Source organism: Pseudopodoces humilis, chromosome 16, assembly GCF_049639895.1.
Source record: "Pseudopodoces humilis isolate 2021_Gansu_Grassland_sample_001 chromosome 16, ASM4963989v1, whole genome shotgun sequence".
In the NCBI taxonomy this organism is placed as follows: Eukaryota; Metazoa; Chordata; class Aves; order Passeriformes; family Paridae; genus Pseudopodoces; species Pseudopodoces humilis.
This window is the reverse complement of record NC_142215.1, coordinates 3459797-3471838: the sequence shown is the minus strand read 5'-3', so window position 1 is coordinate 3471838 and position 12042 is coordinate 3459797. Positions and strand designations below refer to the sequence as shown.

Sequence of the window (12042 nt, the reverse complement as noted above, 5' to 3'; positions counted from 1 at the left end):
GGCTGTCTCTCAGTTTCTAGATGGAGATTAGCATGTGGGGTTTTATTTATAAAACACCGTGTGGCTTGGACCAGGCCTGGGAAAGTGATGGCTCTTTCCCAGGAAATGACCCCGGAGTCCCTTTTGGTGAAAATTATGGCATCTTGTAGGCTGTGGGGGAACACTTAACAGATGAGGAATATATTGATCTTTTTAGAGTGGTCTCTTTGGTTGGACCTGTGAGAATTATGCTGGGTTGGATTGAATTTCAAGTCATTTCAAATATTGCAAATCCGTTTTTGCTGATGGTGGAGTTTGGGCTTTGTAGTGAGGTTAGCTGTCCTGCTGGATTGGTTGCTGAAATATTTTACTAAAATACTACTGATGTCATTTTCATAATGTTGTATTGTTACTAGTTACTAAACATCTGTCTAGGTCATCTCTGTGCCTAAAAATCCTTCATGATCTTTTAATCCTTTCTGATGTTTGCTCAAGCTATAGTATTTTCACCTGGGTATTTTAGTCCAGTTAAACTTATGCCCACAGATGCTAAACTTGTCCATTTAACTTCAAGTTCTTGAATTTAGACATGGAAAGCACTATGTGCCTCACTGTAATTGTGGGAATTTGAATTACCTCATTGTTGTTTTGACAAAACCTTAAGAATGTGAGGCAGCTGTTTTCTGAATTGTTCATGGACCATGCTTGTGTTTGACTTTATCATGCAATCGTTTTATTATAAATATTTTTTGTTTCTTTTCTTTTCTAGATTTAAACTTTCTGACTCCAATCTCACTACCCAAAAGCCTCTTGGAATTGCTGCACTGTCCCTTGGGACACTGCCACCGCTGCAGCCAGCCTATGTTTACCATTGTCTACCCAAAGCTCTTTCCCTTGAGGGAAACTCCAATGGCAGGACTGCATCGAGGGTAATTATACAGGAAATTACACTGGGGTTTCATTTAGGAAGAAGAACACCTTATGGAACAAAGCATATTCTTAATGATTTTTTTTTTAAACTTAGCATTTCAGATCCAAAGTCCCTGGCCTGTGATTGCATGTATAAGTTGACAAATATTTTATTCATGAGTCAATCAAAATACTGCTGTTAGACTGTTAAAAGGGTCTTCAGATATGCTTGTCTCAGCCTGGTGTAAGACAGGAAGGGGTTTGGATAGGATGGGATTGAGCTGTTTGTGGTAGTGCAGCACATGCCTGGCACTTCTGTGCCCTGGGAAGGAAGTGGTACCTAACACCAGTAATTGCCATGTTGGTCTCAACCCTGACTTCAGATTGCCACCACCAAATGAAAAGTGCTGCAGGATCAAAGATGAAGAAAAGCTCTAAAGCTGCAGCTTAATTAAAATGTTCCGCAGTATAATACTCTTGTTTTAATTTCCACGCTAATTAACTTGAGATATGTTGTGGAAGCATTCTGCATAGGAGCATACATTTTGTAGCAATACATGTTTTTAATAATACTTCAGTTTTATGGTTGTAGCAGTTGTGAAAGTGTCTGCAGGATTCGCCAGTACACAAGCCCACACAGAATTGCTGACCTACTGGACAGTACAGTCATAAGGGACTCAAAATGGGGGTAAGGTTCAGGGAATGTTGCCTTCATGTAGGTAAAGCTATAAAATACCTTTAAGGTGAACCCTGATTGCTTCACAGTGATTCTTTCCCTAGTCCTTATTAGTCTGAGTGGATACTGTACCCTTCCAGGAGCCATAATATCCACTTTCTGCAATGGAAAAGTATCATCTGAGAAATTTCAGCTTGTACTGTTTGAAAAGTAATCAATGAGGTTTAAAGCTAAGTCACTTGGAGTTAAACAAGAAAAGGTGATGTTAGGTTCTTGTTAGAGAATTCAAGTCAAGCCATTAATTACAAAGGATATACGTAAAGGTGATGGGCAGAAAAGAAAGGTGCTCTAAAAAGGAATGTTTTTGAGATTCCTTGTTGGTGTCTATGTAATGCAGGAACACCACTTAGTTCCTGGCCTGCTGAAATCCATTAATTTGATAGTTACCTTCCATAAAAACAAGAAACTGCTTCTCAGTAGGAAGATTTTTAATAGAAGAGAGGAGATTAATGGGTGATTCAGGTTGATGGTACCTGGTTTACACCGCTGTATCGCAGCCTGTTTGCTGTGAGTTTGTAACGTGAGAAGCATCTGATTTGTAAGCAATTCAGCCTTATGGAATGAAACAACTTAGGTATGCCAAATCTGGGCAGCAGCCAGAGGGCTGTATAAATGCTATTTTGGAAAAGCCATCTTTCTTAGAAAAATCTGATTGCAGAGATTGCACACTTCAATTTGCCACTCTGTTACACTTCAATCATATGTCGAAATTCAGTGTATTTCATGTTGAGTGAAATAATTTACTTCCATATTACAGTCATAATATTCTTAGTCATAAGATGTTATAATCATGCTATAAAGAATTTCTTTCAAACATTCAACAGTATCATTTTCTAAGAAATTGATGGAAAACTACTGGCTAGTCACTAAATCCATCTATTATCCTAAATAATTCAACAATGTGAGTAGTTTGGACTACTTTGTAATTAATTGCTAAGCGTTGCTCATTGCGGAAGTTACAGTTACAAGATGATAGACATTATCAGTAGACACCTTTAGGAATTACTAAAGTAAGACTCCACAAAAACATACTTTAGAGCTGTTTTGGAAAAACACTGTGTTAACATTCTAAAATATAATAATTAAAATATTTATTTCTGCATGGTTTTCACTTGTTTCAAAAATAGTTATCATTCCTTCCCTTAGACAAGAATGTACTGTGTTCTGCAAAATGCCTTTAATGAATCCAGTCTTAAGTAGCTGACATTTGATGCAAATCCACAGAAAATGAGATCTAAACAGGGCAGCCTGTCATCCTTATCTCTATAGCTTGTGCACTTGACATGGTAAGATTATGTGGAATTGTGGAGGTGTGATAGCTGGTTTAGAAAGATGTGAAGGACGAGGTTTCTGTTCTAAAGAGCTTAAAGTGACCATGAAAACACACAGGGTAGGGATCCTGGGCATTTGAACAGCACTGATTAGCACATGCCACATCCATGCCAGTAACTCCTGCCTGGATTTCAGTATCACATTCTGTATCCTCTTAGAGGGAAGGAGAGTTAAGTGTTGGACTGGATTTCTGAATCTGAAAAAGCACAGATGCCGTGAGCACTGGGTAAAGTGTGATTTCTGGGTTAGTGAAAAACAGATCTGAAAATTTTTAAGGCAGATATCTCAGTCCCTGCCAGGCTGGGGCAGGAGCAGGGTCACTGTGAGGCTCAGATCACACTTGCACAGTACCATCCCTGCCACGCTGTGTGACAGCATTGCCTGTCACTTATCCTTTCTGAAGATCTGCTTGTTCACTCTGCTAACCAGGGAGAACATGGTCTTCAGACATTTCATGCCTACAAGCAGTAATTTAGGAAACACAGGAGCTGGGCTGAGGCTGACCAGCTATTTTCCTGTCAGCTGCTAAACCTGCTGGCTGTGACACTCAGCCACACCCTGCTCAGAGAGAAAAACCACATACTGCTGCTCTAAATCCAGAGCATAAGAAACCAGGGAGGCCTTCAGAACCCCTGCAGTGCTTCCCTGCCTTGGTGTCAGGCTCTCAGAGACAGCAAATGAACCTGTGCTTTTTCTGGGCTGTGGAGATGGGCTAATCCCGTATTTTACAAACCAGCACATTGTCTGTGTGGAATGGAGCCAGGATCTTTAATCTTTACTGACAACTGTTCCCCCCCTCCCCTTCTTTTTTTTTTTTTTTTTTTCTCTCCTAGGAGGACAACTGTTAGTTTTGTGGCATACTGCTGCTCCACCCAGTGTCTGCAGACTTTTGACCTACTGAGTTGATAAACATTTCAACCTGCTGAGGAGTGCTGCCAGTATAAAGCTGCATTCAATGCCGTGTCTCCTTGGTACTGGAATACCGTGTGTGTGTGTGTGTGTGTGCCAAAGCAGCAGAAGTGCCCAGTCAGGAACACTCTGAGGCACTTAAATCCTGCCCTATCAAATCTGGATGAACTGCAGGAACTTTTCAGAAGTATAAATACCGAGCTTTTAAAAGTATTAACTTCTCTCTCTCCTCTGAGGCAGCACACAAACCAAACACATTCATGAGCTCTGACTTCAGGATTTCCAGTATTTTTCGAATGTGCCTGATTTCAGGTTGACCCATTGCATCATTTGGGGCAATTGCATTCCTCTAACAGGAAAAGAAAAAAAAAAAAGTTCAGTTATGGCAAACAAATTTTCACTTATTCATCCCTATCCTCTTCCCCTCTACAGCTGCAATCAGGTGTATTGCTATAAGCCTGCAGAAGCCTTTGATGGATCCCAGTGACTTTTCCATAGAATTCAGCCTTATTTTCTCCCTCTCACCTTAATGTTTACCCCAGCAGAGTTATCCCAGTTGTATACCAAGTCTTTGACAGTTCTCTGTGGTATTTAAATCCACTTTCTAAAAGCAGATCTTTTCTTTCTAGTATCATTAAATACCACAGTGATTTAATTGGAGTAACTAGGATATGTCTGGAGACTGAAGATCCTGCCTCATTGAAGGCTGGTACTGATGCCTACACTAAGGGCTCTTGCTCCAGCATGTTTGAGGGTGTGTTTTCTTAATTTTCATTGCTTTATTTTTAGAAATAGTTCTTTTGTTCCATTGAGTTCTTCAGGAAGAAGACAACTTTAAGTATCAATTTCCCTTGGAAAAAACCCAACTAGTAATATGATAGGAAATCTTTCTGTTTATTACATTTTTACAGTTGCAGGCTATAGATCTGCAAAGAGCTGGTCGTGATCTTTTTCTAGATTTAGCATTTGGCTGATTTGTCCAAGTGTGTCAGTGGACTGTGTGCCCTTGGAGAAGGCTGGAAATCCAGGAGCAGGTGTGTATCTCCATCCACAGGTATATTTGCATACATGGATACCTGCACAGAAGGGCTGGGACATTTGTTTTCATACATTAATGGCAAATTTGGTGTAAATTGCCACTTACTATCCTATTTGTGGAAATAATTTTTTGTTACATCTTGTTCATTTTAAATAAAAAACAAAGGATGGAAAAAAGGCCCAAAATGCTTACATGACAAAACATTTTGATTTTGTACTGAAACAGTTTATTGTTAAGTGGTATAAACCACTTGTTGATTTAGCACAGTGTGCTGCTCTGTGCAGTAGGTAGTTACAAGTTGAAATAGATATGAATGAAACAGTTTGTTATAAAAATGGCAAGATAAAGAGACTTATTTGGTAGTGTATTAGCATATGTTGTGGTGAGGTGTGCGTACTTTGAAGGCAGGAGGCATTAAAATGTTTTCCTGTTGCCAAAGAAGCATTTGTTCCCTCTGCAGGCTTCCTGGCATCTCTTCAATAAATAGAATATCTTAAGAGCTTAAAAGAGTACCAAAAAGGCAGTTTTGAGGATGGAATTTTTAGGTTGTGCATGTTACTTGTAAAAATCTTTCCTCGTTTTATGGGGTTGGTTTTAGAGAGTTGAATTAGCATTAAGAAATGTAGAATTTAATCCTTCAGGAATGCAAGTATCATCTACTGCTTAAGAATTGTGAAACTTTCTAAAATAAATCCCATTTATTAAATCTGCTTTGCAGTAGGGGAAAGAGCCATGTCCAAGCAGCCTTGGTGCTTTTGGATTTCTGTCTGTGTCATTTCCCAGGTTTGTTTCTGTGTTGGAATCCCAGCAGGCCCAGCCACCCCACAGGGTTCATTGCTGAGGCAGCAAAATCCATCTTCAGCTTTATCCTTTTCCTTCAGTACCTCAGAGCTGAGATGTAAATTGCCCATGTACAATTATATCTGTATCAGAAATGTGCAAGTGTAGGACAGAATCCACTTTTTTAAAAAATAGATGATAAAAGCTATGGTAGTGTTACAGATATTAATTTTTATATGATACTCTGATCAAGAATTTTCAGTATTATTTTTACTGTGGCTTTCTCTGTCTTTGAAGGAGATGTTTTCTTGGAAGTTTTTGTCCTCTTTTTATAGCAAGTTGTAGACTTGAAATCACAGTTTATATCTGAATTCAGTCTGTAAATACTATTTTGGAGTTAAAACTGGTTGTGATCACCTAAAAGACATGAGCATTTGTTTCGTTAGGAGTCAAGAAGAGTGAAGCTTGATTTTTTTATTATAATTATTTATTTATTATTTTCTTTCTTCTTCCCATAATCTAGTTATTTCTTATTGAGTCTCTATCAGTCTCTTTATTATTGTCTCCAAGTGCAGTTCAGAAGAAATTTAGCCTGTTCTATAAGCAGGATGAATCTTAACTAACACTTTAATAGATGATATTTCAAGAATGGAATGTTCAATAAATGACTTAAACATGCAATTGAAGCTGAAATGTCATACCCTATTTTTATAAAACAAAGAAGGGGAAAGCCAATATATAGACTGAGAATGCAGCTTAAATTAATGTTTGATGTTTTGGGGTTTTTTTTAATATGAACAGTGTTTGTATTCATCTGTATCTTTGGGTGATATTCTTCTAGATAAAAATAACTCCATTCTCACTTGTCCAAGTTTTTCTAAAGTTGTTCTGCTGTAAGAATATTTCATAACCAGCAAGTATGAGAGCCAGCTATGCAAATTGCAGAGGGGAGAGGGAGCTTGTTGGTGATCAAACTGTGCATCACTGGTTTTTCAAGGTGCCACAATGCTTGGACTTCTCTTTAATTGGTTTGTTTCTGGGTAATTTTTGATTTCTTCCTCTTTGTCAGGTTAGTTCCCACTGAGGTAATGTTTTGTATGTACTACAAAAAAATCAGGTTCCAGATGTTGAAAAAAAATGACCATTTAAAAAGTTTTTTTATTGTAACAGTAGATCTTAATTCTTCACTTAGGGTTGGAGCAGGAAAAGTTTTAGTTTTTTTTCTCAAGGCATTACAAAGATAAAGGTGCAGAAGAAGAATGAAATAAAATAAATCTTTAACCCATTGATACTGCTATAAAATTTTTCTAAGATTAACTCCCATTATAATCAGTGATCACAGGCATAATTTTTGTTTAAGTTTTGATAACAGGCACCATGTTAATAAAATTTGAACCCTATATAGAAGTAGCTTTTTGTTCTGTCACGAAGGAAACGGAGGAATCTCTGGCTTTGTTTAAAAATCCTTTTGAGTGGTTTTGTCATGGACACTGTTACGTTCGGAACACTGTTCTTGGAAACCTTCCTCATCATCCCTCAGAGGATCAGAAATGCCCTTTCCTGTGCAAAAAGCAAGGTCTAATATAAAGAAATGTGTATTTTTCTGTTTTGATGCTTCTCCTGGGCTCTCGCCACGGTTCATTACAAACCTTCTATTTACTTGGTTGTGGTGAGGTTGAGATGTTGCTCTGAGCAGAGCGGTGCTGTTTATTGCCAAGTTGGCTTCAATTTCTGCAGATTGAATTCTGCTGAATCCCTTTTTCTGGCATTGAAGGGAGCACAGGACTGTTCTAACACCCATGTGGGAGCAGCGTGTCAGGTTCTACTGACATCACAGCCCAGCTGAAGACTGGAGAGTGACAAACCTGTCACTAGAGAGGACAACTGGCTTTTGAAGGCCACTCTGGCCCCACCAGAGTACCACTGATAACAGAACTTTTGCCCTGATGTCAGTGGAGGATGGGTCAAGTTTTAATTGATGAGAGGGAAGAATGTGTATTACCATCTTTGTGTTTCTTGCAAAAAGTGGGACAACACCAGAATCCATGGCTGCTGCTCTGTCTGCAGCTGCTCTTCTGTAATTCCAAGATGTAACTATGTTTGCCTCTTACCTCCCTCTTAACACTGCTCATGTTGTTGCAAAATGTTATAGTTGACTTGTGATGGAAGAGGCTGAATAAATTGAATCCAGAGTTTTTATTACTTTTTTGTATTACAGACCTATTTTGTAAGAGACCAAAGGTCTGGTGGAAAGAAACGGCAATGTTCATGTGAAGTCTTCATTGCTTTTGCTTTTATGTGCCCTTTTTTGGATTATGATTTGAACTTGGTTTGCCACTGAGTTCATTCTGTGTCTGTGGAAAGCACATGTGCATTGCTTTCTTGCTCTGTATTAACCAAATGTCATTTAGTGTGAAGGTGAGCTTGCTAGATGGTTTATTTAAAGTTAGTGGTGCAAATTATTGTATGTGCTTGTTAATAAATTATATTTTTGGCTAGAATTACTGTTCATTAAAATTAACTAAATTCTTGCTCCTGGGACTATTAAGCTATGTTAGAATGTAGCACTTCATTTACATTTCAGTTCATTTGCATGGTAATTAGCTAATGAGTCTCTTGTCCCAAGGCTGAAGAGGTGGGGTGAAGACACTAAAAACACTCCCAAGCCCAAAACACCACTTCAATTAATTTAATCCCTTTGTCTCAGACGATGTAGTTCATCAGATCTTGCATAATAGGAACAAAACCCATATGGAAATGTTACTTCAGACCCTTCCACTAATTGATCAAAAGGAAAATAAGTTTCAGTAGGGCTGTACTGCCATCCTGATAGTCCATAGATGGAGGCTGTGGTTCATGGATTCCTTACTAAGCAGCATTCAGCAGCCTTTTTTCCCTCATTTAAAAGATATCATAGGAACAAGGCTGCCAAAAATAAGTAGAAATTAAGCATCTGTTTTTCCAGTTGTTTCACTCCTTGCTATGCAGCATTTTGCTTCAGTCAAAGCTGCTGCTCTCCATGTTGTGATCAGTTCTTTGAGCTGGATGCTGTCCGGATTTCTGTGAGTGTATTGGGTGAATACTCAGTATCCATTCTCCAGTGAGACCTATGGTGGCCAAGGTGACTCAGATTGCTTGTAAACCTTGCAGATTCAGGTGCTGTCCAGACTTCCCTGAAGCCTGTTTGGTAGTTAGTTTACAATGATTTGCCTTTTTTGTATTTTACAAGTGACAAGGTGACTTTTCCTACCCTTGCAATGGAGGTAACCTCTGTTTGGCTGGCAGCAGGAGGAGGATGTGAGTCCCTTAATAAATGGGAGAACAACCCTTAACCTATAACTTTTACCAACCACTGATGTGTCCCTTATGAATTAGGAAGAAAGAAATGGGAGAGCTTAACATCCTTTTCCTTTTCAATTAAAAGTACTTGGCATAAATGCAAGCTAAGTGGAAACTTCAGTGACTGAATAATGCTATTGTATGCAGGAAATGAGAGGAGCTGAGATCTCACTTGGAAAAGCACTGGATGTTTTGTAACTCCTAAGCCAAGATTTAGGGCTTATGTTCTATGTGGTGACATTTTGGGAAGTTGAGAGACGAGTTGAACCCACTGCATCTGTGTCCCCCAACTTCAGCAACAATTTAACATCACAGTAGAACCCTCTCTATCCTGCACTGAAGAGTTCCACCTGTATTACCTGTAGCTGGCTCAGGACTATCAGATTCCTGCCTGCTGCTTCAGCAAGAAAGAAAGCAGGAGCTGACCATACACTTTTTTTATCTTTTCACATTTTAAATAACAAGCCCCTCAAGTCAGGCTCTTTCGGCACCCATTATGCCCTTCAGACATCTCCTGTTCCCAGGCAAAGACCTTGACACATCTGTGAGAGATCTCCAGTCTCAAGAATGAAAGCAGTTCTGTTGTTGGAGGTGCTGAAGTGATTTGACTTTCTGATGATGCCTTCCAAGTGGCAATCAAGGGCTAATTTCTCAAGTACCCTGATGCTCTTTTGTATGTTCATGAGGAATGTAAATATTGACTGGCTCTTTCTGCCAGAGAAAGCTGCCACTCATGGAGCCCTGTCCTGGTGCTAAATATGACTTGTGGCCACTTGATGAGGACTGGCCATGAAATCACAGAATATGCTGAGCTGGGAGGGACCCATCAGGATCATCCAAATCCTGGCCCTGCCACGGGACACCCCAAGGTGTTCTGCTGTCATTTGCTGTGAACCTCACAAAATTATTAGGAGTTGCTTTTTTTCTCAATATCAGTTGAGAAAGTTTTCTTGTAATGAAAAATGCAGTACTGTGTTTGTTTATTGATCAGCACTATGAATGTTCTCTAAGTGCACTATTACAACAGCAAATCAAGATATTTTATTAAGAAAGCAAAAAAGAAAAAAGCATTGTTAAATCCCATTTTGGTGCATGTAGAGTCCACTGGGAACACTAACATTTTGTTTAGGAATGAAAAAGAGAGCTCATAATTCATCAAAATGCAGGTATGGTCTAAAGATACTGACAGCATTGCCTGGATCTTATGGAAGAATAAGAAGATAACCAGTGTTTCTTCTAGGGGTAAATATTAACTAATTGTATTAAATATGCCAGTTTTGGTTTGTTGTGCTTTGAACTCCTAAGATTTTGCACTTGCAGCCATTATTTCAATCTTACTAGGTTTCCTTTATACTACAGAGTTCTAACCATTGATTTTTATAGTTAAAGCAATTAGAAGAATCAAGCTGAATATTTTTGGGTCAGTTTGTGATTGCTTTGCTGGCACTGAAGTTCCAAAGCAGCCTGAGCATGGACTTGAATTTGGCCGCCTTTGATTTTACTGTGTCTCTGTTGGCTCTCCAGTTTCATTTTGCAAAAAGCTCAATCAATGGAGATGATACATGAAGAGAAGAATTACCAAGAAAAACAGTTTTAACTTTCTTCAGAATGCCTAGCTTGGAATAGGGTTGGCAAGGTCTCCGATATGAATTCCAGGTAAGTGCTCCTTTTAAAGCAGGATGAAAAACAGTGGGATGTCCAGGCAGTAGAGAGCCCCATGTCTAAAAGTACCAAGATTAATTATTCTCTATATTCACACCTTACTGTTCTGTATCTTTGTTTCTATAAAAACTTAGTAACTGCCCAATAGGGAGTTTAGTTATATCTTACATCTTTGTAGAATTAAGATTGATTTTATACTTTTGACATGCTCATTACTCTTCACAGTGTAATGCCTCTTCTGTTTCTCTGCCTGTATAGTTGTAAATAGCCCTTGTTTCCTCCCTGAGTCCTCACTCCTGACCAGAAAATGTTCTGCTCTCTGGTTGGAAAACAGACCCTTGCTATGGTCCTGTTATGACCAGTATTAAAGCAGTTTGTTACCTGCACAGTGACACAGGTTTGTGCTCCATCAGAGACACCATCTAATCACAATTACCCGGATCACAAATACATGTTCTGTTCTGGCTGCAGATAAACTGAGGGATATCTAATTTGAATTAATGAATTAATGTATATTAAATCAGTACTTTGTATCGGGTTTTTAGATCTAGCAGTATCTAATCCTGGCTCTTAAGCCTCCATTATGAAACACGGGAGCTCAAATTTCTCCAGTAGCTCAGTAAACTGTAGCCAAACTTCTGTCTGATCCCTATGAAGATACTTGGGAGAAGGTTTGAATTGAAAACCTCTATTTAATTATCTCCTTTTTCCCTCCTCCCTCCAGGAGGCTCAGGTGGTGCAGGAACTGATACCTACTAGCTAGAAATGTCTTTCCAGGTCAATGCTGTGCCAGCTGCCTTCCCCGCCGTGCCGGTGTCGCGCTGGCTGCCAGCCCTGCCCAGCTCCTGCTCGCTGGCCCCGAGCTGCCAAGATGAAAAATATTGATTCCAGTCCATCTCATTGAAGTATTATCATGAGGTGTTCGCAGACATGCTGGGACTGGTCTTTTACTTACAGGAACATTTATCCAGGGGGATCTGGTGTGTTATGTAGCAAGAAACTGCAAAAGGCAGAATGAATTTACTGTTTTCACTTACAGTCAGTAGCCTGAGACCTTACTGTGGCTTTAGCTATTCTTGATTAATTTCATATGTGGATGCTTCTATTCCAGAATAAAAGTGCCTTGTTACAAAAGAATTTAATTCCTTTAATTTCATTTGGGAATAAATATATCCACACACCTGGTATTTAAATTACAGAGGACTACTTCTTTATAAATTTACACCCGGTTCTGTTTTGGATCAGATCTTGTCTGTAGCTAGATCCTTGTATTTAACAAGATCTGATTTATTACTCAAAATTCTTTCTTTTGGGAAGTACCTGGTTGGAAAATAAAAATTCTTGCAAGGATAAGACT

At 39.0% G+C, this 12042-nt stretch overlaps 1 protein-coding gene across 5 annotated transcripts in view; it reads left to right on the top strand.

Annotated features, from left to right (window-relative positions):
* Positions 1-11749, top strand: part of LRRC28 (leucine rich repeat containing 28) — a 55113-nt gene extending 43364 nt beyond the window's left edge. For 2 of the 5 annotated variants that reach the window (XM_005521610.3, XM_014251289.2), the window contains exons 9-10: positions 749-908; positions 3790-11746. In XM_005521610.3, the coding sequence (XP_005521667.1) occupies positions 749-908; positions 3790-3862 (233 nt within the window). In that variant the 3' untranslated portion in view covers positions 3863-11746. Of the gene's footprint in view, positions 1-748; positions 909-3789 lie in introns of all 5 variants that reach the window. The other 3 variants (XM_088063118.1, XM_088063117.1, XM_088063119.1) reach the window with 3 other exon arrangements.
* Positions 11750-12042: the final 293 nt, after the last annotated feature.